Source organism: Eptatretus burgeri, chromosome 5 (assembly GCF_056783735.1).
Source record: "Eptatretus burgeri isolate ZD-2024b chromosome 5, Ebu_testis_v1, whole genome shotgun sequence".
Classification (NCBI taxonomy): Eukaryota; Metazoa; Chordata; class Myxini; order Myxiniformes; family Myxinidae; genus Eptatretus; species Eptatretus burgeri.
The window spans coordinates 92,312,464-92,339,478 of record NC_140965.1 but is presented as its reverse complement, the minus strand read 5'-3'; the positions used below and the strand labels follow the sequence as shown (position 1 = coordinate 92,339,478).

Sequence of the window (27,015 nt, the reverse complement as noted above, 5' to 3'; positions counted from 1 at the left end):
TTTGTGAAAGTTTACTTAAGCTGTGAAAATATAACCGATGTCAGGAGAAGGCCAAATTTTTCCCATCTTCAATCTTCCCGAAAGCTGCTTTATGTCGCGAGCCAAGGGCCTGAATTTTGCATTGCTTTGAAAGCAACAACAGAACCGTTTTCGTAAAAAGCACCGAGTGTGTTTGTCTTCTGTTATACCCATGTTTTGGGGTTTGCTTTGTTGGAGATTATTTGCGCTGGTGACACTGCCAAGGAGTGATTTTTTTTTTTTTTGCCCTTTAAAACAAATCCCACTAAAACGACTTAAGGTCCTGGTGGTCGGTATTCAGAGCGCATTTCCTGCCTTCATCAGCATTTCTTTCACTTCTTCCATTCAACAAATCAAAAATAAGAATTCATCCATGTCAAATTAAACCGGTTGTCAAGTGCAGTTATCTATTGCTTATTTTATCTATGGGTGTTTTTCATTTGGTTGGTTGCCTAATGTATGTGAATTTACTCAATATGCTGCTCAACTGAAATTAATCCCCCCCTCCCCCTCCCTTTTATACTTATGTGACATTTGCATTGCATGTATTTGGTTGCATTTGTAGCACACATTCCATTTTTTTGGGATACATGCATAAATCTCAGCTTATTTCCATCATGACTTTGCGAAAGCACTTTTAATTTGGGTAAGTTGGGGTGTATAAGCTTTGGCAGAAGGAAAACAAGTAAAGCTTTGGATTTACCCACATTTTACAGCAGATTTATTTGCATGCAGTACTGTGGTTTTCTGGCTTTTCTTACTTTTTCTTTTTTTCTTATTTAGCCATGTGTACTCATTTGGTTTGATCTCCTCTCAAAATTTGAGATTAGTTCTAAACCGCACCTGTTTTCAATTCGCCTTCCAAACTCAAAGTAGCTTGCAACTACTGAGTGTTCCACTCTCTGTCCTCTGTTCTTTCTCGGCACCTCTTAACCCTCATTCATGATGTAAGGAGTTAATTGTTCCATCGGCAAAACTTTTAAATATACATCGTGTGCCGATGGAGTAACAGCATACCATTTGGTGTCATTTTGATTCAGAGATCCATGGTAATCAAACGCTCACACTTGAATATGAATGCAATAAGAAATTCAAGCATAAGAATGCAGATTTGCTTGGAGATTGGATAGGGCATGCAAGAGGGGAAGAAAAGGCATGGAGAATTGAAGGCAAAGGAGAATTTAAGGAGAAAGCCTGGTTTTCTGCAGTGCTGTTTGCTCGTGGCCTGTTGAAATCTCAGACAACAGCTTTTACCGGAAGCTGAGGCCAGGCCTTAGGTCCGCTCCCAGGAGTATAATGATGTTTTAATTGGCTGCTCGCAGTGAAATGAAGCAGGACAGTTAGAGGCTATGCCAACAAGTTGGTCTCTGTGCCTCTGGAAGGTTTCTTTCACTTCAAATAAGGAATTGTGGCTGTAATTACACAAGCCTCACAAACTTGATGGTATATTATTACAGCTATTTTGTTTACTTTGTTTCAAATTTTCGTTTCTTTATTTTATTACTGGAGTACTTCGTTTTTCATCTGTTTTTAGTTTTGTTGTCCTTCAGCTAAGCTGTTTAATTTTGTCAGCTGTTTGTTGTAATGGTTTTGCAGACTTTAAACATTATTAGACCGACAGGAGTAATCGAGTGCATTTAATTCTGAATTTTGATCTATTCTTTATGGGAAAGGCTCCAAGTTACTTCCGTGAGCACTGACTGGCACTCAGGTCGAGTGAAGCATGGTTCAATGAGCACCGAATAAACAGGGAGGTGAAAGGCTACCGCTCAGGCCAAAAAAGTCAGAAAAACTATGTCTGGGAAAGTGCAAGGGGTGCATCACAGTGGCAATAAATATTTTGCACACCAACGGTTTGCTTTGATCGCTTTTGATAACCCGGAAATAATGGGGGTCACAGATGGCTTCATCTCAACCGATACGGAGTTGTTTTTCTTAACCTTCAGACAACAATGCCATAACCGACGCAATGGCAACTCACATTGATGGTTTGCTGTCTAACACAATGAATGTCCAAAATATTTTAATCTATAAACACCAGCAAAGGAAAAATTAAGATTAATATCCTTTACATCTTACATTTCTTTTTTATCCTTCATCAATCCACTCTGTAAAAGCATAATTTAAATGCCACAACAAAACCCCAGCTTTAAACTTTTTTAATATCAAACTCAATATCGATACCAAAATTATTTCTGGAAAAGTTTAAGATTGTTGTTTGAGTTCATTAAAATATGTCTATATATATATATATATATATATATATATATATATATATATATATATATATATATATATATATATATATATACATAATAAATATATGTAGAAACACATTGGATGTGATAACGAACCCATGCTTCCCCATTGTCTTGGGTCACTCACCTGCATTTTTTATTTTTCATTTATTTATTTTCATTTTATTTTTCATTTATTTATTTTCATTTTATTTTCATTTATGGATGCTTTCTGATGGTTCTGTGATTTTTTTTTTCTGGTGTACTGGCTTCAATGTCCATCGGCACACAAAATTCCAGCTTTCGACATCACCCACAGGGTATCGATCTTTAATATCAGTCAGTGAGTCAGTGGTTAGAATGATATATATATATATATATATATATATATATATATATATATATATATATATATATATATATATATATATATACACACACACACACACACACACACACACACACACACACACACACACACACACACACACACACACACACACACACACACACACACACACACACACGGACTGTATATCAAATATCCAAGCTTATCACAGATCTGAATGATGGAGGAGGGAATATGAACGCATTTGGAATGAAGTGGTGGGAAATAATTGGACATAAGGATAGTAGAGTACATGTGAACATGGCAATAAATACAAACATGGAAATAATTTTAATGGAAGTATAAAACATCACACATCTGTATGGATAATGAGATGAGCAATAACTACGAACCTCCATCTTTAAGTGTTGTAAAGGAATGGATTATGGGTTAAAATAAACCTTCCATCCAGGCAGCACTCCATTTCATCTTTATTTTTCATATGCAGCACTTGGCTGAGGGAGACACTTGGCTGTACCACCGGCGACACAGTCCCCCCTATAGGTTATGATAGGAATTTGGAAATTGGCCAGGGTGCCAGCGATCGCTCACATACTCTTCGCGAAGGACACCATTGGATCTTTAACATCCACAAATGAATGCTGGCAGATGGGCCACTCAGTTTAACATCCATCCGAGGGACGGCACACAGAATGATGCCTTGCCCTGCCGGTGAGACACCAGAATGCAGTTTATAGCTAAGCCGAGGTTTGAAACCAGGCTATATGGCTCAGATGCAAGTGTGAATACCAATCGACCATCGTGCCAGCCACACTATTTGATGAAGGAATATTATGGTCTGGGGACGGATAGGAGGCATGCAGAACCAGCAGTGCAATAACAGGAGAAAGTTGTTGAAAATATAATGAAAAACAGCCACCGACATTTATTTCCATGGAAAAGTAACAGACCCTGTATCACATTCTCTCTCTCATGCTTGGAGATGCCAATGATATTCTCACCTGTGTCAGGGAAGATGCCATATAAGGACATTGGCCGGCAAAGAATGCCAAGTTTATGTCTGGCTTTAGAGGCCGGCTTGGAAATGCATGCTACCTGTGAGAAATCATGTCTGTTGGTGAGGCTAAGAATATCAAGTGTTTGTGGAGGCTTACATAATAATAAACTTAGACATATTAGAAGTCGTTTTCCCAAATGTGAACCAGTTTCTCATCTTTCCCATCATATTCTCCTCAAAGCTGTCAAGCCTGGCTTTGAATCTCGACCCAGCTATAAACTGTCATCCTGGTGTTTCACAGGCAGAGTGATTCATCAAAATATGTGCCGTCCCTCGGATGGACGTTAAACTGGGCATCCTGACTGCCGACATTAGTTGGTGGATGTTAAAGAGCCCAGTGTGTCCTTCGCGAAGAGTAGGTGAGCTCGTGGCCAAATTCACCATGGCCAAATTCCAACTTCCTGCCCTAACCTAAAGGGGGTACTGCATCAGCGGCACTGCCTTGCTCTCAGCAATAATGCAATCTGCAGCCGCAGGATGCTCACAAAATGAATCAATGAATGTATCTTTCTTACATCATCAGTGATGCTTTTGTCATCTTTTTAAAAATTAATTATATTAAATAACTTTCTTATTTTTTAATAAATAGAATTCAATTTTAATAAAGTAATTATATTAAAGATCGTTAAAAAAAATTCCGGAAGGTAAGCGCAATTGAAGCAGTCTAGATCACCGTCTTTATACACCACCCTATTTAACATGTCCAAGTACTGCTAAACTGGAGGTTCTTGGAAGTAACAGGAAGGCGATTTGTGTTCCGCAGTGCTCAAGTAAATAATTTAATTTAAATAAAATAAATATTGTAAAATTCATATAAATAAATGAATTCTGTAATTTATCGCCATTTTACCACCGTTTTCTCAGTTTCTATTACACCACCCTATCTAACACGTTGCGTTAGTTCTTTGTGCCTGTTATTTGTGTCCTTTATGATGTCCTTAAAAACAGTAAGTTTTCTGCTTGGAATGATTTTCAATTTCGGTTCACCACCAAGCAGGCAGACAGAGTAAAAATATTATCTTACTCCTCTTCCTCTCTGCGCATGTGCAATCGGGACGAATTCAGAGCCTAAGTATTGCAAAATAGCATGTTTGTTTTTCGATTCGTGTTCCAATTTGAGTTCAAAATAAAGCATTCAATTTAAATAAGTTGTTGCTCGATCATAAACTGACATTTACAGACAGACAGACATGAACCAATTGCTTAACGGTGCTTTTTGCTTTGCATTCCTGGGGTTCATATTCTGCAAAGTACAATTGAAGATGGCTCAGGGTTGAATAACCTACATCAAAGCCAAACTATTTGAAAATTATCAAGGGGGTGGAAAATACCAATTGCATTTGCATCTGGAAAAAAAATCTGGTAGGAACATTTTGTAATTGACTGAGTTAGTCTTGTGATTCTACTTTTGATTTTGAGTGATATTTGCTTCTTTACAAGTGTATGAAAGGTGACATTTAATAGAAAGACCTGCTGAAAGGAACAGACAGACTTGGTTTCAGTTTATTTTAACACCATTTCAGTTGCCCATCGCTTGAAGCCATCATGTTCAGTTGCAGAAAAGGTTTCAAAGCTGGCTTGAAGCAATTACCTTACCACTGTTTGAGGTGAATTAGAATGGAAATTACTGGGATGGGTTGAAGTAGTATGTGGAGCTTGAGGTTGGGCTGTTTTTGGATAAATAAGCATTTGTTCCAAATTTTGTTTGAAAGTATTTGGTTCGTAGTAGTAATGAATTTGGTCTTCCAGGCGAAAACGGCAAGTAGCAATTACGAACAGTTGTCGCACTGCATGTTTCTGTGTACTATGACAGGGACAAAGGGCTGGAAGAGATAAAATTTCATTCGTCTTTCATTCCTCTTTTTTTCCCGCCTTTGGAATAAACTCCCTCAATCTATTCATTCCCATTCTTCCCTCCAGGCCTTCAAAACAGCTGTTCACCACCACCTCTTATCCAAATAATCCACCCCCCATCCAAATCCTCTTATCCACCCCCATCCAAATCCTCGATCTTTCCCACCCCCAATAATCCACCCAAGCCAACCTCCTTCAAATTCCCTGCTTTCCTTCCTGAAAGTCCCTGTAATGTCCATCTTCTATTCCCCATGTTCCCCGTCCCATCCTTCTCCCTTCCAACGTATCTCCTAATGTCTCTGTTCCCCACTGTTTTGTCCTTTCCACTCCCTCCCCTCTTGTCTCATGCCTCCCCCCCCCTTGCTGCGCGTTGTGTGTTAGCTCTCACACGAGCCTCGACAAGGTATACAAAAAAATAAAATAATTATGTAATACTAGCAGGGGTACCTGGCGTTGCCGGGCAATGTAGGGTCCCTCCCCCCCCCCTCCTCACCCCTTGAGGGACGAATTCATTGATATGGCTGAAATAATGATGCTATAGATGTTTATCCTCATTGCCATGTCATGAATCTGAGGTGTGTTCAGTTTCCAAGTTTCTTGTAGAGTGCTTGCCAAGTAGCTTAAGCACTCAAGCGAGCACTCCATTAGAAATCGTTGATGAGCAACAGCTGGCTTGGTAAGCGCGAGCTAACTGCTTGGTAACAACACACCACTGGACATCTCAACAGATTTTCATTGTAATGAAAACGCACCTTGTTCAGACCCACACATCCACCCACAGACACAAACTCAGCTTTATCTATTAGACGAGGCAACAGTGAGACACCTTGCATGAAACTGCCATATTTGTATGCTATTTCCTCCTCTTGTTAATCTATTCTTCTTCTTCTTCTTCTCCTTAAAAGTAATCAGCAAATAAACTTTCTATCCTCTCTCCTCTATCATATCATTTTTCCATGAGTTTTAGGATATTATATAAAAGACTCCAATTATTAGTGCATTCTTGAGATTGCAGACGTCATTGTGTGATGACGTCATGCGTAGGGACATCTTTTTTCAGACTTCACATGGAAGCAAACATGGGATATTCATTGCAAATTCTGGTAAGCAACACATCACTGTCTCACAGACAGAAAATAACATCATTTGACGTTCCACAAAGTTGTTTGTTTTAATTTTTAAATGAAATATCACCATGTTCTTTCCTCTGCATAATATGAGAATTAAGGTACCTTCATCGGACGGTGTATATTAGACAGCTACTGTGATCGCTGCAGACAAAACATGCATTACTCGTTTGAGTTGGACTCAAAATGTTGCTTTTTCCTTAAAACGGTATCTTCATTCAATGATAGATGCGTTATTCAGTCTTCAAATGTACATGAGGCCTTGAAAACAATATGAGCTACGTGCAAAGAAAAAGATGGTGGCGATTTCTGGATGGCCTGGAGAATGGGTGGCGCTTATGACCCACAGACAGACAGACAGACAGACATACCCACAGACACGAACTCAGCTTTATACATTAGATGAAGGGAATTTCTTTATGAAGCTCATCTGCATGAGATGATTTCAGGAATCAAGAGGAGCTTCAGCAGACCTTGTGTGGTAAGACAGCAAAGATTTCCAAATACCTGATGGAATCACAAGCTGGTCGAATAGGTGAAACATGTCATTAAATCCTGACAAATCTCACAACAATCTTTCTCTCTCTGAAAAGACTGTCTGGCAAACCCTCACATCTACCTTCTTAACAATCGTCTTGAAGAAGTTCAGTCACTCAATCTCCTAGGTCTCACAATCAGTCATGATCTTTCTTGGGCTAACCACATTTTTAAGTTGACCTTTAAAGCCACTCGCCAACTGGGCATCCTACATTATGCAAATTCCTTGCTTGGCACACCTGAACTCCTGTCCACCTACATGGCCTTCATCTGCAGCTGGAAGGAATACTGCTCTCTCCTCTGGGCGAACGCCCCTGCCTCACACCTTGCTCAGCTTGATGCCGTGGAAACCAAGATCTTCACGATCATTGTAATCTCCCGCAATGAAGCTGAGTCAATGGGTCTATCACTTTCCCATTGCAGACAGGTATGTGGTCTCTGTCTTCGACGGCCTCCTTTCTGGTCTTGCACCCTCTGCTCTTTCTGTGCTTTGTCACCCCAAGTTTCTGTAGGGTGCACATGGTCAATTTGCAACCCCTTTTTGGTGAAACTCCAAAATTCCAGAATCAGTGCTTACTTACATCCACTCATTCCTACCTATTTTTTTCTCCTCCTCAGGTCAGGTCAGGAACAGGTCAGGTCAAGTATGGGAGCATGCGCCAGAGCAGCGCGTCGCTGCATCCACTTTCTGCCGGTACTCCAGTCTGGCCATCTCCAGTCATTATTTTTAAACAATATGGCTGCCAAATCATGTAACCGATGATGTCATAAAAAACTTACAAACACTCTCACACTCTCACATCAAAAATCACACTCATTCCCCATGAGGTACTTGCTCTCTGCCAAGTTTCAATTTTTTTCCATTGTGAGGTTTCCGAGATACAAAAGCCCAAAGTTTTTCTATTTTGCCAATATGGCTGCCACACCACGTGACCCCTGACATCATAATTATCATTAAAATATTCTGCTTGTGAAGTTGCACTAATGGTGAAAATTTCGTCTCAATGTGACAAGCGATTGCAGAGAAAAACACAAAAGTTCTGTACAGACAGACAAACAAACGGACCTAAATGCAATGGCCTCTCTTTCAGCGAGGGTTAAGATAACAGAGTTGGGCAGATTGAGGATAGACAAAGAATGATCACTGGAATAGCTAAGAAGAGAGGAGCTCAAATGGGACAGAGAACAAATCAATATATATATATATATATATATATATATATATATATATATATATATATATATATATATATATATATATATATATATATATATCATTGTGGAGTATGCTTACACACCGTTAGCAAAAACGAACCGTGCTTCCTCATTGTCTCGGGTTGCTCAGCTGCATTTGTTTTTCATTTACTTATATTTTAATATACGGATGCTCTCTTAGGGTTCTGTGACCCCCCCCCCCCTTGTATCGGCTTATATATATACACACACACTATATATATATACACACACACCCAAGACCACGGACACTACACCAATGGCTTTAACAAATGGCGGGTCTGAACTCATGTCAGAATAGCTGAACACACAAAGGCACAACAAGGTATGCAGTGTAATCCACTGGCACATCTGCAGAAATTTTAATATCCCAGTTCCACAAAACACTTGGAAACACGAACAAAAGCAATCTTTGAAAACAAGGACATAATGCTCATGTACAACCTGATAATCCCATCCAGCATGAACAAAAGCACTGCGACTGGACATAGTACTCAGATACCAAAAGGAAAAGAAGGCATTGCTCGTTGAAGTTTCAGTACCCAGTGATTTTGGTCTAAATAATGCAGAAATCAAGAAAATGACCAAATATCAAGACCCCAGGAATGAAGTGAAAACAGATCCTGGAAGCTGAAGAGTGGCTAAATTGTACCAGTGAAAATTGGAGCAATGGGTAAGATAAAGAAGAACCTTACAAAGATCCTACAAACCATCCCTGGAAACATTACCACAAACGAACTGCAGTTGGAGACTGTCCGGGGCTCTGTGACAATCCTTAAAGAACCCTCACAACAAAACTTTGAGAACAACACAACTTAGGCCATGAATCATGATCCTTCACCGAAATGAAGGTGTATACTTCGAGTCCTGGGAGGACTCCGTTCCACCCCGTGAAACACGAATTATGGAGATACCAATCTCTCTCACACACACACACACACACACACACACACACACACACACACACACACACACACACACACACACACACACACACACACACACACACACACACACACACACACACACACACACACATACACTTCTCCTTTTCATAATACTGTATCTGTAAAATCTCACGTAATTCCTCTTGTGGCCCAGGAACCAAATAAAAAATATATTTATAACAGCCTTCATTGTTCCCATTCCATCCCTCCCCGCAGCATGATTAATAGCAAATATCATCATTTAAAATGTTGATTCTTCACTCACCCTGTACATTTACAAACCCCAGATATGGTCTTTTCATTGGTGTTCAAAAGCACCCAAATCAGATCTGGTGTTTCCCTCAGGGAGGTCTACCGAGTACATCTCGCTTGCACATAAATAAAAGCTTGCACAAGATTTGTGTATTTTCACATTGCGAAGATGTCCTTTATCAAAGTGTTGGTAGCCATTGCTCTGTTGGCAATGATGCATGGCATAGTCGTTTTCCAATTGCAGACATCCAATCAATAAATCACCAAGCTTGCTATGATCACAGGAAGCACTCCCGCAAGGTTCAAAGTCCATACACTGGGAGCTCTAGTATGTGGCACCCATCTACGATCCTTCGGACCTTGCATCAGCACATATCATCGGCAATTTTTGCAGTTCGGACAGCTGCACGATCTCAGTCCTTTGGGAGAACAAAGAATGTTCTCCAACTATTTTGTTGTGCAGAGGCACATTGATATCTCCTTCTCTCATCATTTTCCAAGTATTTTTGGTTTATTTTAGATGTTTTGGGAACCATTTTAGGTAACAATCCTTGTCTCACACACAAAATATGAAAAAAATGCCCGAATCAATATTGTTGTTAAGAGCTTATGTGTATGTGTGCTGAGAATTCTGTGGCATATTATGTCATTTCAAAAGTCGCGCATTGCAAAGTCAACATGAACACATCTTCAATGGGCCTATTAAGTTATCATAAGTCAAGTTAGCATAAAAATATTATGAAAACGAATTCAAGTTTGCATAAAAAAAAAAAAATTTAATCCCATTTTCAGCTGTGAACGGCAGCACAATCAAAAAAAGCTTTCTTGTTTAACGCCAATAAAAATGAAGATATAAATAATGGTAGAAACAGAAATGTGGAAGTTATAATACAGTACAAGAAACCCCAAAGGAAGAAGAATAAAATATAATAATAATAATAATAATACTAAGAGGAAGAAGAAGCAGAAGAAACTAGAGCAAAGTCGATGGCACGCCGTTGCAAATCCCCACGCTTCGCACCGAAAGCAAAGTTGAAAGATGGCAAAAAGTTTCACCAGGAATGACCCAATGTCAAATTTTGAGCAAAATTTTTTTTCCTGCTTTGACACCTGTGATGATAAATCCCCATCCCCCTGAAGCAATGAACTGGGGGTCAAATCCAAAAAATCGTTACATATTTCACACATTTCCCAATGCCGACTGCAATATACAAAGTTTCATTTGAAAATGTTTTGAAATGTGCCCATAATTTCATTTTTGGCATTTGACCTTTTGAACCCACCTTAGGGGGTGGGTCCAAAATGACTCTGCTCTTCCACATTCTTGCCATGTGGTGATCATAACTACCAAGTTTGGTGAATTTCTGCCCAACAATTTTGGAGGACATAGTATGACACATTGTGTGACCGATAGATGGATAGACGGACGGACGGACAGACAGACAGACAGACAGATGTAGCCGATTACAATGTCACCCCGTTTTCTTTCAAACAAGCTCAAATGAGCTAAGATCCTCGTCCTCTTAATGATGACGTCATAAAAACGAATATGACGTCATTGTGATGTATCAGGTTTGCGATAAATTATCTGTGCTAATGCCTGGCTTGATTCCCGCAAGCAAAATTCAAACAGCCTGCCTAATTTCGGAGATAATGGTATGGGTGATTTCCATTAGCGGCGATATGATGACGTCAACTTTTTTTTCGAGGAAGAATTTCCAAAATCGGAGATGGTTACTGCCTGCGCGTGGGCTTTCTGCATATACATGGCAAGTTTCATGAAGATCCGATGAAAACTCTTGGTTGTGAAACAAAAAATGTCAAAAAATAGGAATGACGCCATAACAATTGATATGACGTCATAAAATTGATATGACGTCATAGTGATGTATCGTATGTGCGGTAATTCATCTCTGCTAATGCCCTGTTCAATTCCCGCAAACGGAATTCAAAAAACTTGCCTCGTTTCGGAGATAATTTTTAGGCGATTTCCATTAGCGGAGATATTTTGACGTTGTAACTTTTTCTCTAGGAGGAATTTTCAAAATCGGAGATGGTTACTGTCTACGCAGGGTATTGTTACATATATATGCCAAGTTTCAGGAAGTTTCGATGAAAACTGTAGGCTGTGAAACAATTAAGTCCACAAGAAGAAGATGAAGAACAACAACGTGAGTAAGACTTAGAGATCCTCCACGAGGATCTAAAAACATTGGGATAAATATAAGAAGAAGAAGAAGAAGAAGAAGAAATAGAAGAAATAGAGGAAGAAAAACAGGACGACAATCAGAACTGGGTACAACGGGTACCTGTATTCAAAACTTGAGCTCTGCTCGTGCTTGGTGGACTTAACGATGAACACTTATGCTCCAGCAAGCAGCGATTATGCAAACCATAAACATGAGGATTGGTAAGCAGATTTAAATTTGATAGTATGTTCATCATGAAGGTATGTCGTCTTCAGTTTCATTGCTGATTTTATTTTCATTCTTAATAAAAATGCTGTTCCATTGCAGTGCCAGCAGGGAGCACTGCATCTTGGAGCATGTCTTCAGATGAGGATATAAATCCTGCTTTTTGAGATTATGGACATTAATGGTCCCATGATGTGTTTTGAAAGAGTTGGCACCTTGTCCAGCGATTATAATTAACATTACTTATATTTGGTGGGAGCAATGGATATTGTGTATGACATCAGCATGATGGGCTAAGTTGCCTTTATGATTTCATTATTTGTTTGTGAGACTTTGTGAAAAGGTACAATCAGGAACAAGTATAGGCACTAAGCACATAAGATGAAAGTAAGAGTCATGCATAACCCAGAGATAGTTCATACTTGGAGAAAAACAAGTGAGGTGTTCATAAAATCTTTATAGCTACAGTATCTCTGAATAATGTATCCAACTAAAAAAAATACAAAAACCTGGAACTATGGTACAAAGGTACAATGTTTTTGGGTGAAGTTTGGGATTACAGAAGCAAACATGATGGAGCATATAACAATGCTCAATCTTGGTACACTGAAGCTCTCCATGGTACATTGAAGCTTGTTGTAAGGCTGTTGTCCTGAAACAACTTGCCTTCGCCTCATGGAAGGCAAATCTTACTGAAGGTAATCTCAGTTCCTTCCACAAAGCTCAGAACAGGTGTGTGTCTACCCTCAAGAAAGCCAGGAAACATCTTTCCAATCTCAAGTCTGAACTCTCAAACCTATCTCCCAACACCAAATCCTGGAGGTGTTTGGTTAAGTCTGTTTCTGGTGTATGTTCCCCCTCCATCCCCTCCCTTACCTCAAATGGCTGCACAGCTGACACTGCACGTAAAAAGGCTGAATGCCTAAACTCTGTGTTTGCTTTTAAATCTTGTGTCCCAAACCCATTGCTTTCTGTACCTAGATTACCCAGTCGCACCCAGCTGTTCCTGGGCTGTGTCGTTTTCTGCTAACAAGGTAAAGAACTTGCTGTCAAACCTCGACTCAGGTTCTGCAACCGATCCTGATGACATCATCCCTCGTGTTCTAAAAACCTACTCTGCTTCTCTCTCTCTCTCTCTCTCTCTCTCTCTCTCTCTCTCTCTCTCTCTCTCTCTCTCTCTCTCTCTCTCGCTCTCTGTCTCTCTCTCTCTCTCTCTCTCTCTCTCTCTCTCTCTCTCTCTCTCTATATCTATATCTATATCTATATCTATATCTATATCTATATCTATATCTATATCTATATCTATCTCATCTCTCTCTGTTCTATTCACCCTCTCATTTTCTCAAGGTCAACTGCCATCTGCTCGGAAATCAGCAAACATTACCGCTCTGCATAAAAAAGGTGCAAAATATGATCCCTGCAACTACAGACCAATCAGCCCGGTCCCAATCAACAGCAAGCTATGTCATGGAATCCATCATCGCTTCCGCCAACAAATCCTCCCTCTTCTCCAATGGCTTGATTTATTACCATAAACTTGGTTTTATACCAGGTTACTCTACCCTGGACATGCTGTTTCTACTTTTCTAACAATGGATGGAGGTCCTAAATACTGAGAATGAGATCAGGCCCACCTCCCGAGACATGTTGTGAGCGTTCGATGCGGTCTGGTATCCCGCATTGCTCACCAAACTCTCTTCTTATGGTATCCAAGGCAATCTCCACCCAAGGCTCATGGACTTCCTCTCCTGTCACAGTCAATGTGTGGCTCTTAACAGAATTCTCTCATCTTCTCTTCCCGTCCAGGCTGGAGTTCCTCAATGCAGTGTTCTTTCCAATGTGCTTTTTCTGGTTTTCATCAATGATCGCTCTTTCCCTGGAAAATCCTCTTTATCTCTTTGTTGATGGCTCCACCCTCTGTCGTACCATCTCTCATCCCTCTGATCAGAAGGCAGCAGCCTCGTTACTCTCTGCAGACTTGGATGAAATCACAAGCTGGTCAAACACTTTGAACATGTCTTACAATCCTGACAAATCTCAAACCCTCACTCTGTCTCGCCGAAAGGACCATCTGGAAAAAAACCCCATCTACTTTCTCAACAATCCCCTTGAAGTCCTTTCATTCAAGCTTTTGGGCCTCACTATCTGCCACTATTTTTCCTGGAAAAGCCACATCTCTAAGCTGGTCTCCAACGCCAGTCGGTGACTGGGCATCCTACGTCGTGAAAAGTCCTTCGTTAGCACACCTGAGTTTCTAACCACTTAGAAGGGTTTCATCTGCAGTCTGATGGAGTAGTGCTCTCCCCTCTGGGGTGGCAATCCTGCCTCACACCTAGCTCGACTTCATGCTGTGGAAACCAAGGCTTTTAGGATCATTACAATCTCCCGCGATGAAGCTGAGACTTTGCGTTTTTCACTTTTTCACCGGAGGCAGTCTTTCTGTCTTCCATAGTCTCCTCTCCGGCCTCCCCTCCCCCTTTACTCTGTCTGTGATCTGTCCTCCCTCTATTTCCTTAGGTCGCTCAAGGCCCATCAAAAACCCCCTTCTGGTGAAACTGCCAAAATCTAGAATCACTGCTCACCTTCACTCTTTCATTCCTCTTTTTTCCTGCCTTTGGAACAAACTCCCACACTCTCTTCAATCCCACTCATCCCTCGACATCTTCAATACAGTCGTTCACCACCATCTCATATCTTCCCCCATCCAAAATCTTGATCTTTTCTACCCCCGTTAATCAACCACAAAACCACCTCCTTCAAATTCCTTCTTTTCCTTCCTGAAAGTCCTTGTAGTGTCCATCTTGTATACCTCGTGTACCCAGCTCCATCCCTCTCACTTCCACAAATCTCTTAATGTTTCTGTTCCTCACTATTTTGTGCTTCCCTCTCCCACCCTCTTGTCGTCAGCCTTGGTAAATATTCTCTGACACAAGCCTTGACATGGTACACCAAAAAAAAAAATATGCAGAGCTCCTTGTTGGGGTATTTGGTGAGGTGACCCCTTAATTTTCACACAAGCCACTTAGTGCAACCACCTGATAGATTAAAAGCACTTTCAGAATGTAGTATTTGTATTTTGAATGCAAAATTTACAAGTAGCGTCACATTCCAATTATACCGCCCCCATGCCAAATAAATAAATAAATCCTCCAGCACGCGACATTGCTAGGGCGCCTGCAATGCTGCCATGCAGCACGTGTGGACGGAATTGGGAGGGAGCGGTGTACTTCTGAGGTGAATGTGTACAAATGATACTGAGGTAAATTTGTTAAAACACCCCTTTTGAAGATAATTAATGGCATTATTTAATTACATCCTTCATCAGGTGATGCTCTACCACCTCACTCTCTGGGACTAAATGTGTTTCCGGTTTCCTGGGTAACCTCGCTGGGGTCTGAAGCCGCCATGTTTTTTGGCCTGCTCAACCATGCCTTGACTTGAAACAGGACGTCACAATTTCTTCATGATAGTTTTTTTTTTTCTTCACTTTCCTCACTCATATTGAATGCCTGTTCATCATAGCTATGAATTGTTGTAGACATCACCTTTGTAAGTGCTATAGTTTTCAAATTAGGAGCTTGGAGCGATTTCATGCTTTATATGATACGATTTCCCACGATACACTCTCACGGACTAATTAAAGTATATCATCGAAATATTATTTCGCTTTTGAGGATCGGATATCGTCCGGACTAAATAATTGTCGAAATCTTTTGTGAAATCTGATAATTTAAAGAAATAACAAGTCTCATAACTAAGCCGATATACCTATTTACTTTAAGCAAGCAAGGAAAGGTTCCTTCCTCCATACATGCACACAAAAAAAGTGAAATTTCGAAGCATTAAACTTATCTTTTTCTACTGTTTGGAGAATTATATTGAGTGAACAAAAAATTTTTGGAACGTAACAAAATTTACCAGCTTCATTGAGCTCTATAATTTCATGCATTTACTGCTTGACCTGATGCAGCCAGTCCCCCAGAAGGACTGCCTATGCATAGCGTCTGCCAGAGCTATGTCTATATTTTCGGATGTTTCGCGATGTGCTCTACATGCAATCAAAGCAAATCTGGAAAAAAACGGACGTTTTAAAATATAGTTATAACGTTTGTACGGACCCCAAACCAATGCAAACGTGACACAGATGAGCAGGCAAAATGGTGCATTTTCTGCAATGCTTATTTCACAGGCGATTTAACTTTGCAATGTCTCCAGGGTTGTTCTGCATTAATCTGCAACTCTTTTGTGGATGAAGTCATTTTATTTCATCAATTCACATAGCTACGAATCCCTGGATACATTACAATGCTTATAAACACCCAAAGACGTCAGCGTTCGTGGCTTTACATTTTGGGTGTCTCCGGGAGGTGTATGTCTAATGTTTTGCTAATCGCATGCCAAATGAGCTGTTTCTTCGCAACCGTTTTGTTGGAGTGCTTGCTTGAGTGCTTAAGCCACCTGGCGAGCGCTCTCCAAGCTGCTTGGTTTTTAGTTTTGGTAAAAGCTCCCGGGTTCTCAATGGAACATCAATTAGACAGATGTACGCTTCTGCCTCTGTTTGGCCATGCGGTGCCATACGGTTGGTGCGTCAGGAGGTGTATCATCCGCTGAAAATGTGCAATTTTATTTTTACAGGACATCGATTTGTTTTAACTTTTTGTGTGATTTCCTTTTACTATAATCCACCCCTCACTTCGACATCGATACATATATTAAAAACAATAACGTCCATCCAGGAAGGTCTTTGCCAAGATCTGGCTGTGAAAGCATAGAGCATAGATCGTCAACTCCTCTGTCAAGAGCCTACCACCCTCTGCTCTAACTCCAGTATGTGTGTGTACGTATATAAAGTGTATTACCATAACGGAAGTGTGTGTGTGTGTGTGTGTGTGTGTGTGTGTGTGTGTGTGTGTGTGTGTGTGTGTGTGTGTGTGTGTGTGTGTGTGTCGTTGATTGCTATCTACATATGAGGGTTTCAGAATGTGGAATGGAGTCCTTCCAGGGTATCCAGGGTATCCAGGGTATCAAAGTATCCACCTTCATTTCGGTAAGGGGTCACGATTCACGGATCAAACTGTGAAATTTTCTGTTCACAAAGTCTTGCGCCGAGGCCTCTCTTCAGGATCGTTACTGAGCCCAGGACTGCTTCCAACTATAGTTTATGTGTTGTAATATTCCCAGAGATGGTTCTTGATATATCACTGTGGTTCTTCATCATCACTGGTACAACTTTGGCATTTTGCAGCTTGCAGGATCTTTTCACTTCATGCTTGAGGTCTTGGTATTTGATCATTTTCTTGATTTTTGCATTGTTGGTCCAAAATCACTGGTGTTAACACCTCAATTAGCAACGCCTTTTTCTCTTTTTTTATACCCAAGTATGATATCTGGTCGCAATGCTTTGTTTTTGATGTTCACGCACGATGAGATCATAAGGTTGTACGTGAGCGGAACTTCAATGTTTTCAGTGATTGCTTTTGGTTCATTTTCCCACAAATTTTCTGGAACTTGAATCTCAAAGTTTTTGCCGATGTTCCAGCAGATTACTTTATAAACTCTGTTGTGTCGTGTGTACAACTGTTCTGACATGTTTTTTTTTTTTGTTTTTTTTTGTGTTCGGTCATTAAGCCTCATATCATTCTCTTTGCCAACCCCACTTCCACACCTCACCTGTCTGTTTTTTTCCTCCTCCCACCCCCACCCTTCTCTCTCACTCTGTCCCCTCCTCACTCCCCCTTCCTAATAAATTGCAGCACTTTTCTCCCACACCTCTATCACTCTCTCGCTGTCTCTGCCCCTCTCTCTCTCACACTCTCTCCCTCACACTCTCTCTCTCACTCTCTCACACTCTCTCTCTCTCTCTCTCTCTCTCTCTCTCTCTCTCTCTCTCTCTCTCTCTCTCTCTCTCTATCACACTCTCTCTCTCTCCCCCCTCCCTTCTGCAGTGAATAACAACTTTTGGTCAGGTGTAGCTCTCCCCACCTCCCCCCTAGCTCCCGTTTCTTCATCCTCTCTGCCTCCCCTCCCCCTCTCACCCTACACCTGCCCCCTCTCTCCCCCCCCTTTATTGTCCCCGTCAGCAAAGCAACGGGTTGTATTTGCTCGTCGATAATAATTAAGTAATTTATCAATTAATTCATTTATCAAAAAATAAAAAACAACATCTTCCCTTTTGTCCCCAAATTTCAGCTTCCTTGCTCAAAGGATGGCTGAGATATCACCTGGACAAACACGAAAACAAGAAAACAAACAGAGTAAAAACTGAGTACTCCCTTCGGCACCCAGCAGTGATGTCATGCATCACCTAGATATGGAATTGATAAGGAGCAGTGTACAATAACCCTATTTCATTGCCGTGAATAGCTGTGCAAGTGTGATGTAATTTTTAAATCCCTTGGAATGGATCGATGATATAGAGTGCAGTCGATCTACATGCAGCCAAACATACCTTCAAAAATTAGCGTGGCTCTCTTGGACATGATCCACATTCAAGGTGTAAAATCAATTTATAGTTAAATTAGACAACTTTGTTGAAATTTTGCAAAGGCTGGATGGGCTTTAGTCAAGCCCATAGGCCTTGCAGTACATATCAAACTCGAGGGGTAGCACTCGGTAGAGTGCAAAACCTCCGCCGCCAATACTGCTGGGTCACTTAAGTGAACCTGATATCCTATTCATTGTAGGTCAAAACGGATCAGACTCTACTGAACCACGATTGAATAAACTAAACTAGTTTGACGCGCATGTAGAAATGCCCAAAAAAAAAATCGAAATTTTTTTCAAAAAAAAGTTGCAAAATTTTATTTTTTTCTCTAACAAATTTTTTTTTTTTTGGTTGGAAATCACTTAAAACATGTAGACATGCTAAAACAAAAATTCAAATATTTTTTCAAAATGGCCGCCACAGCGGCCATATTGGACTTTGGACCAAGTCCAAAATCTAATGGCATGATCCTTGGACCATACCTAACCCCCCCCCCCACCAAGTTTCGTCGAAATCCGTCCAGGAGTGTTTCCGTAATACTGTTCACAAACAAACAAACAAACAAACAAACAAACAGACAAGGGTGAAAACAGTAACCTCCGTCCATCTTCGATGGCGGAGGTTAACTAGGAGTGGTATTGACAAATACACCCTCAACAATAAAATGAGCATTCAGAGATTGCAAACCCTTGCGGGACTTCTTTTGAGTGGTGTATTTTTAGAGGTTTTCAGGTAAATCCAATATGGCTGCCAAATCATGTGACCTATGACTTCATATGTGTGACTTTTGTTCCTCATGGATAGGCAGTCATATGTGTAAAGTTTCAAGGATACAAGGAAATCTAACACAGGTGGAGGCCATTCAGCCCATCATGCCTGCGTGAACACCAAACCAGCCCATCTACACATTATCCAAGGAAGGAAATGCAAAATAATATTTTATTAATTAATTTAATTTTTATTTTATTTTATGTTTTTGTAGTTTTTGTATTGTTTTATTTTTACTTTTACTTTATTTTATTTTATTTTATTTTTTCTTTTTCTTCTTCCCCTCATGGGAGGGGGCATGGGCTTGGTTAAAAACATACATCAACCACACAACACCCCTTGATAAGACCCCCACCAACAGCACTCGTTACACATGCACACAGTCATCCATCAATGCTCAATCTACCTAAAAGTCCTGTGAACATCCCTACACCCATCTATCTCAATAATTTCGAGGTACCTATCTAATTCTAATTTAAACTTTTCTGCTGTTTCTGCTGCCACTACCGTTCCAGGGAGACCATTCCATGCATTAACTACTCTTTGAGTAAAAGACCCCTGCCTTACCACCATATTAACTCTCCTCTTCTATACTCTCAGGCTATGGCCCCTGGTTCTATCACTGTCTACTCTGTTGAATAACTCATCTTCACTTATTTTATCAATACCTTTCATTATCTTAAACATCTCTATCATATTTCCTCGTAACTGCCTCCTTTCTCATGTGCAAAGCCCCGTCTCCTTCAGCCACTCCTCATAGCTGAGTCAAGCTAGGCCCGGAATCAATAAAGTAGCCCTGCGCTGAACCCCTGTGTCCTTCGGGAATTGTGGTGACCAAAACCGCACACAATATTCGAGATGTGGCCTCACTAAATTCCTGTACAATAAAGTATGTTATTCCTCGATCTTTTCAGTCATTTCAGAGAAGATTTTTGAAGGTTTAAAAAAAAAAATATATATATATATATATATATATATATATATATATATATATATATATATATATATATATATATATATATATATATGGCTGCCAAATCACGTGACTGATGACGTCATTAATTATTTTTCTGTGGACCATTTTATCCCTCGATGACCCTCAAAAATTTTCATACTGATTGGATGTGGCGTTCTACATATGCAATTATGACGTCATAACGAGGGTACCTATGACGTTATAAAAATCAGACTCATTCCACGTGAGGAGTACTTGCTATCTGCCAAGTTTCAAATTTTTCCTTGGTACGGTTTCACAGATTCAGAAGTCCAAAGTTTTTCCATTTTTACAATATGGCTACCACACCACGTAACCTATGACGTCATAATTATCATTGAAACATTCTACATGAGCATTCGCACCAATGGTGAAAAATTCGTCTCAGTCCGACAAGCAGTTGCGGAGAAAAACACGAAAGTTCTGTGCAGACAGAAAGACAGACAGACAGACAAACAATCAAAGGGACTCAAATGCAATACCCTCTCCGAATCCTTCGGTGAGGGTGAAAATGGGCATGACTAACTTGTACATGATCCACATGGACCACAATCATGCTAGAAAATCAATTTATGGTCAGATTAGAATGAAGAACTCTTTGCTCATGAAGGTTAATGTCTATCTGCATCGGCAGGCATGTCAATGAATGGATGAAATCAACTGAATGATGATTTAAATACGTTAACCTCCTTTGGAAGCAATGGGAAGCTGATGTTTCATGAGGAGGAGAATGGGACCATACTCTGTGCAGAGCGTTGGTGCTGCCGAAGCAGTCTCCTTGGCTATTGGGCACAATCCTGGATGGGTCGCCACTCCGACACAGTATACCAGCATGCTGGCACTCCTTTTGCCGACCTCGAAAGGATGACAGGTCGAGTTAACCCAACCTGGTATTAATTCAACAGCTGAGCGGGATTTAAACTCAGGACCCTTGGATCCAAAGCTCACCACCGTAACCACCCTAACCATTAAACCAACACCAGGCATGTTTCAGGCATTATCCATTTATCAGAGCAAAAGGGAATGAAGGGTTAATGGCTGAAACATCATCCTCTGCTTGATTATCATGGTGGTTGGCATACCTCAATCAGCATTGGGTTGATTTTATCCACATCATGGTCAGATTAGACAACGTTGTTGAACTGTGCAGAAGCCCACCCAGACATGCAAGTTGAGCGTGTAGGCCTCGCATTGCTGCTCAGACCATGTGCTCGATTAGCTAGCTGTAAGTGCTGAGAAGGCCGCTTGGGCACATAATTTGAGCCGATGCTCTGAGGTATGCTGCAAATGCTGTGAATGTTATCTTGCAAGCAATTCACTTTGGCCGCTGATGCTGCACAGAATCTGTACAATATCTTCACTCGTTATACATAGACAACTTTGCTCCAATTTCATTATTTAAACGAAACTGGAAAGAGCTTTTCGCTGAAGAGTGGGCATGACTCACTTGGACATGATCCACATTCAAGGTGTAAATTAAATATTAAAAAATAAAAATAAAAAGTTAAAAATAAAGTAAAATAATTCAAACAAGAGCAGTCAGGAGAATTGCCAATAGCTGAGAGTATCTATCAAGGAGGTGAGGAAGGGCTTTTACAGAAGATCCAGGTTGGAGTGGAGGAAGTAATGGAACAGCAAGGAAATCTAAGAGAAGATAAGACTCCGGAGCTGATAATATACACCCGAGAGTGTTGACGGAGGTGGCCGAGCAGGAAAGTGAGACTTTAACTGATATTTTCAACAGTTCACTGGAGTCAGGGTAGGCACCAGAGGATTAGGGAGCATCAAATGTAACACCATTATTGAAGAAAGGATCCAGAGAAGAATTGGGAAGCTATAGACCTGTTAGTTTGACTTCAGTTGTGGAGAAGGTGTTGTCGACATTAATTAAGGACTAGATGAGGAACCATTTAATCAAATACAAACTAATTAAAGGTAGTCACAGCTGTTGGGGTTTACCAAAGGTTGATCTTGTCTACCAAATCTTTTAGAGTTCTATGAAGCAGTTTATGATTGGCTGGATGAGGGAAGGGCAATGAGCATTCTTTATCTCGACTTTAAGAAGGCATTTGATAAGGTACCACAAAGGAGGTTGTTAGCCAAGATGAGGGCTTGTGGAGTGGCTGGTCAATTAGCTTAAAGCAAACAGTGTTTTTGGTTGTAATCATAGGGGAATCAATTATATATCAGAAGAGGTATTGTTAACACTGTATAGGAATTTAATGAGGCAGCTTTGGTCACCACATCTCAGGAAGGACATAGCTGCCATAAAGGAGACTCAGTGCAGGGCAACTAGATTGAGCGAGACTCAGCTAATATGAGGAGCGGCTGAAGGAGACATGGCTTTATACATTAAAAAGGAGGTGGTTATGAGGTCATATGATCGAGATGTTTAAGATAATGAAGGGTATAGACAAAATAAGTGCACAGAATAATTATTTGTCAGAGTAGACAGTGATCTGACCAGGGGCCAGAGCCTGAGAGTAAAGAAGAGGAGAGTTAAGACAGTAGTAAGGCAGGGGACTTTCACTCAGAGTAGTTAATGCATGGAATGATCTCTCTGGAAAGGTAGTAACAGCAGAAACAGGAGATAAGTTTAAATTGGAATTATGTAGGTACCTGGAAGTTTTGGAGATGGAGGGGTATAGTGATATTGGCGGTACTTTGAAGTTGCTTGAGTATGGATGGGTGATTGTGTGCATCTGTGTGGAGTGTCACGTCTGTGAAGGTCTTAAGTGTGTGGTTGGTGTTGTGTATTTTTACCCAAAAACTGCCTTTGTCCCCCACCCCCCATGAAAAAGAAGAAGAATTTTAAGTTTTAATAAAATCAAAAAAAATGTTTTCAATGAAAATAAATATATTTCTCCATTTTTTTTTTGCACCATTGGGATATCCCTGAGCATTTCACTTTATTTTCATCCCCACCCTCCCCTAATTACCTTCGCAAACTTTGTTGCGAAGGTTATGTTTTGATCGCTGTGTATTTATTTATTTGTGAATATGTGTGTTTGTTTGTTTGTTTGTTTTATTCGCATAACTCCAAAAGTATTGAACTGAATCGCAGCAAATTTGGTGCGATGATTGGTTATTATCTGAGGACCATTTGATTAGATTTTGGGAGTGATTGGGTCAAAGTTCAAGGTCAAGGTCATGAAAAGGTCAAAATTGTGTTTTTACCATAGCGCGGTCAATTTGTATCCAATTTGCATGCAACTAATGCCAAAATGTTCAGAATTCAATGCCCCATCTTGTGATATGTGACATGACACAATGACGTAATAACCCTTATTAGCGGTTGGGAGTCAAAGGCCAGGGGGGGTCACGACATTGCAAAATGTGCGGTTTTTGTCATAACACAGTCAATTCTTACCCGATTTGCATGAAACCAACACCAAAATGTTGACTGTTCTGTTCCCCACACTCTAATAACAATTACAAAATTAAGAGTACAAAGGTCAAGGTTGAGGTCATGAAAAGGTCAAAATCGTCATTTTGCCATAGTGCGGTCGATTTTTATCCAATTTGCATGCAACCAATGCCAAAATGTTGTGAATTCAATGCCCAATCTTGTGATATACGATATGACACAGGAAATTTAATGTTTTTTAAGCCATCATAACACATATGAGATGGCAGATGTGGTATGGGATAAAATACCCTCACATTCAATGGTTTCTGGGGGGGGGGCAAAATGTAGCGTTGGCGAAGGTATGCGCTCTACTGAGTGCCCGTTCTAGTTCTCCCAATGCAATTACCGTCAGTCCTCACTTAACATTACAGTAACGTTCTTGAAAAATATGACTTTAACTGAAATGACTTTAAGGAAAGATTTGAGGATTTACTGAAATATTTCTTCAAGTTTCCCCTAAAGGATGGAGCTCTTCATGGAAATTAGTCGCGAAGAGGATGATTATCGCCACTCAAGACGTTGTGAACGTGTTTTCAGAGACCACCTCAACCCGCTCGATGTCTAGGTCGATGAAGATATTACCCTGCTGTAAAACACGTCCGAAGGAATAACTAGAATTATACGAAGGATCTTTGATCCCCCAGGAGTCATTTACACAACAATATGTTTTAAATAATATAGTTTTAAACTCCATTGAACTGACAATCCCACAGTATTTTACATGTGATATCTCGGCCGATGTAAAGGTTTGTTCTGGTGCAGGTATTGCAGGTGCACCTAAACGAGTTGTTAGTCCATGCTGCTAGTGTAGTGGTACTTTCATGGTGTGATCATTTATTACTTTGTGTTCCGGTTATTTAGATACCAATTCAATTGATACCGATGGTGATCCCAGGAAATAAAGTCAACTACGTACGTAATTAATAGATTGAATGCGGCGTGTTCCTCGGTCCATAACTCGTCCAATCCGCATCACAGAGAAACGTGTGGGGCCTCGTTTGACTCGGGGGAGTCCCGGTTTACCCTGTTTACCGAGATTTACCCAAGTTGAGTAATTCTTAACAATTATACACTGTTTATAGTGATGGTGTAATTAAACATAAAAGTATTTGAACAACACACATCATACATCTATACAATGTATTGTCTCTCTTGTACTTGAGAAAAGCCTCCACAAAAGCCTGTTTGTCTGTGTGCAGGATATCTCAAAAAGTTCTTGACGGATTCGGCCGAAACTAGTTGAGCAGGTTGGGTGTGTGACAAGGACGAAATGATTAGATTTTGGTGAAGAATCGGAATCGAGAGAGCAGTTCATAATCGGAATCGATTCTCAAATTGTAAGAATCTCCCAAACCTATTATGAGGCAAATGTCACAAACTGTGAGCACGCAATGGCCATTCCACATTGAAGGTCATTTAGCTCTTTACCTTGGCACATCTTGATTCTGCGTTTTAATTCCTGTTCGACACCTTCAGAAAGCACAGATAGCCACTTTAGGAAAACTATGCACTTGCAGGTTGTGAAGTGCTGTCCCACTACTAACAGTAATTAATAATGGTATGCACTTGTATTTCAACACTTGAATTTACACAATATGACTCACACTTTGCACATTGTGCTGTCAAACAATGCTGCCATATTCTCGCATTCAGATATATCACGGAAAAATTTATCCCTGCGGTCGTTACAGAGAAAGTGAATCTTAAAGGCATTCCCAGTTAAAATTCCATTGGGTTTTGTTTCTTTCATGCACACCCACCCACCCCCCCTCCCACCTCTCACCCTTCACCTTCCTCTCATGCCCTCTTGTCATGTCACTATTGCAGATGTGAATGAATGTGAGGTGAACAATGGTGGTTGTCAACACGTCTGCATCAACACCATGGGTAGTTACGAGTGCCTCTGTAAGGACGGGTTCTTCCTGAGTGACAATCAACATACTTGCATCCATCGTTCTGAAGGTTTGTCTTCTTCGGCCGTGCACCTTGTTGTTTTTTCTTTCACAGTACCCTGTTTTCGTTGGCCAAAAGATTATCATAAGATCTCATGAGCATCTCGTCAGATTTACTTCCATCAGTCATCATAAGAAATGATGGGGGATTTTTGAAATTGTTGGGTTTACACTTTCCCAAAAGATCGTGCACAATTACTGATTCCTCTTATGGAAGGCGTAAATTATGGCAAATTGCAAGTGTTGTATTACCGGCAATTTGTCTATATTTCCTCAAAATGTGACCTTTTGACCTTCCATTAAAGCCTTTTGTTTGTATAAACTGAAATAAACTGAATGTTTATTTCTGCACTGATTAAACCTCACAGAATAACCTGTACATAGCAAGCATGAAAGATGAGCACATTTATAAACAACAAAGGGATTAAAGTAGGACGTATGATTGTACATGTGTTTTTTGAGTGTTTCAGAGTGTTAAACAACAAATACCCAAGGTGACTCGGTGCAGCACTCACATCACTTTATTATAATTGCGATTGTCGAGTGCAGAAGTTAACTTTTTAAAATTTATCTTGCCTCCATAACTGTAATGTTACTTTAATCCCCTGATGCCACTGATGTGATGCGATTCAATTGAGAATTTCCTCTGATGATTATACATGCCTTAGGTGAGCAGGTTTTACCGAATTTCTCTTCTTCCCTCGTATCTGAGCAGAATTTTTGCTTGGTTTTTGTGCTCTCAATCTCTTAATTTTTGCCATCATCTCATCCTTCCCTCCATTCTCAAACGACTTCTCCTTCTTCCCTCCCGATTCAAAGGGCACACCCTCAAGCTTATGCACCCATCGCTTTTAAAGGAGTTTTCACGCACACGTTGATCGATCGCTCTCGGTTGTCACCGTTAAAGTCATCACACATTATTTCAAAACAAGTCGCAAAAGTTTATTTGGTGTGCGCTTCCAACTGTTTTTGGCTGCCTTAGTTTGGTTCATTTCTACCTTTTGGAAGATTGGTTCATTACAGCCGGCTCGGTTATGACTTTTGTACAAATCTTCAGCCTTTGGCTGGAAGGCATTCTGTAAATATATTTTGTTATGAAAATGTCATTGCTACTTTGAAGTACTGAAGATTTCCTTCAAAATGAAGGAAATATCCTCCCAGTTCAACTAGTGAACCAATGTGACTCCCAAAAGCCAAGATGCACTCGCAAAGTTGGTTACAGCACTTAATTGTTGCCTAAAACAAAAACTAGAGTCTTCCCGAATCAGGATTAACTGACATTTGTGACAATATATCCACAGGGGATGGGAGGGAGGATAAATGGAAAGGTAATAAAATTAGGTTCTATCCACTTTGGAGTATTTTCTTGTTTTCTGAGAGCAT

General features: G+C 40.3%; 1 protein-coding gene across 15 annotated transcripts in view; it reads left to right on the top strand.

Moving 5' to 3' along the window:
- The window catches only part of LOC147026954 (signal peptide, CUB and EGF-like domain-containing protein 2), a 506,981-nt gene that overhangs the window by 33,944 nt on the left and 446,022 nt on the right, over positions 1–27,015 (top strand). For all 15 annotated transcript variants that reach the window (XM_085882882.1, XM_085882881.1, XM_085882887.1 and 12 more), the window contains exon 4: positions 25,508–25,642. In XM_085882882.1, the coding sequence (XP_085739008.1) occupies positions 25,508–25,642 (135 nt within the window). The remainder of the gene's footprint in view (positions 1–25,507; positions 25,643–27,015) is intronic.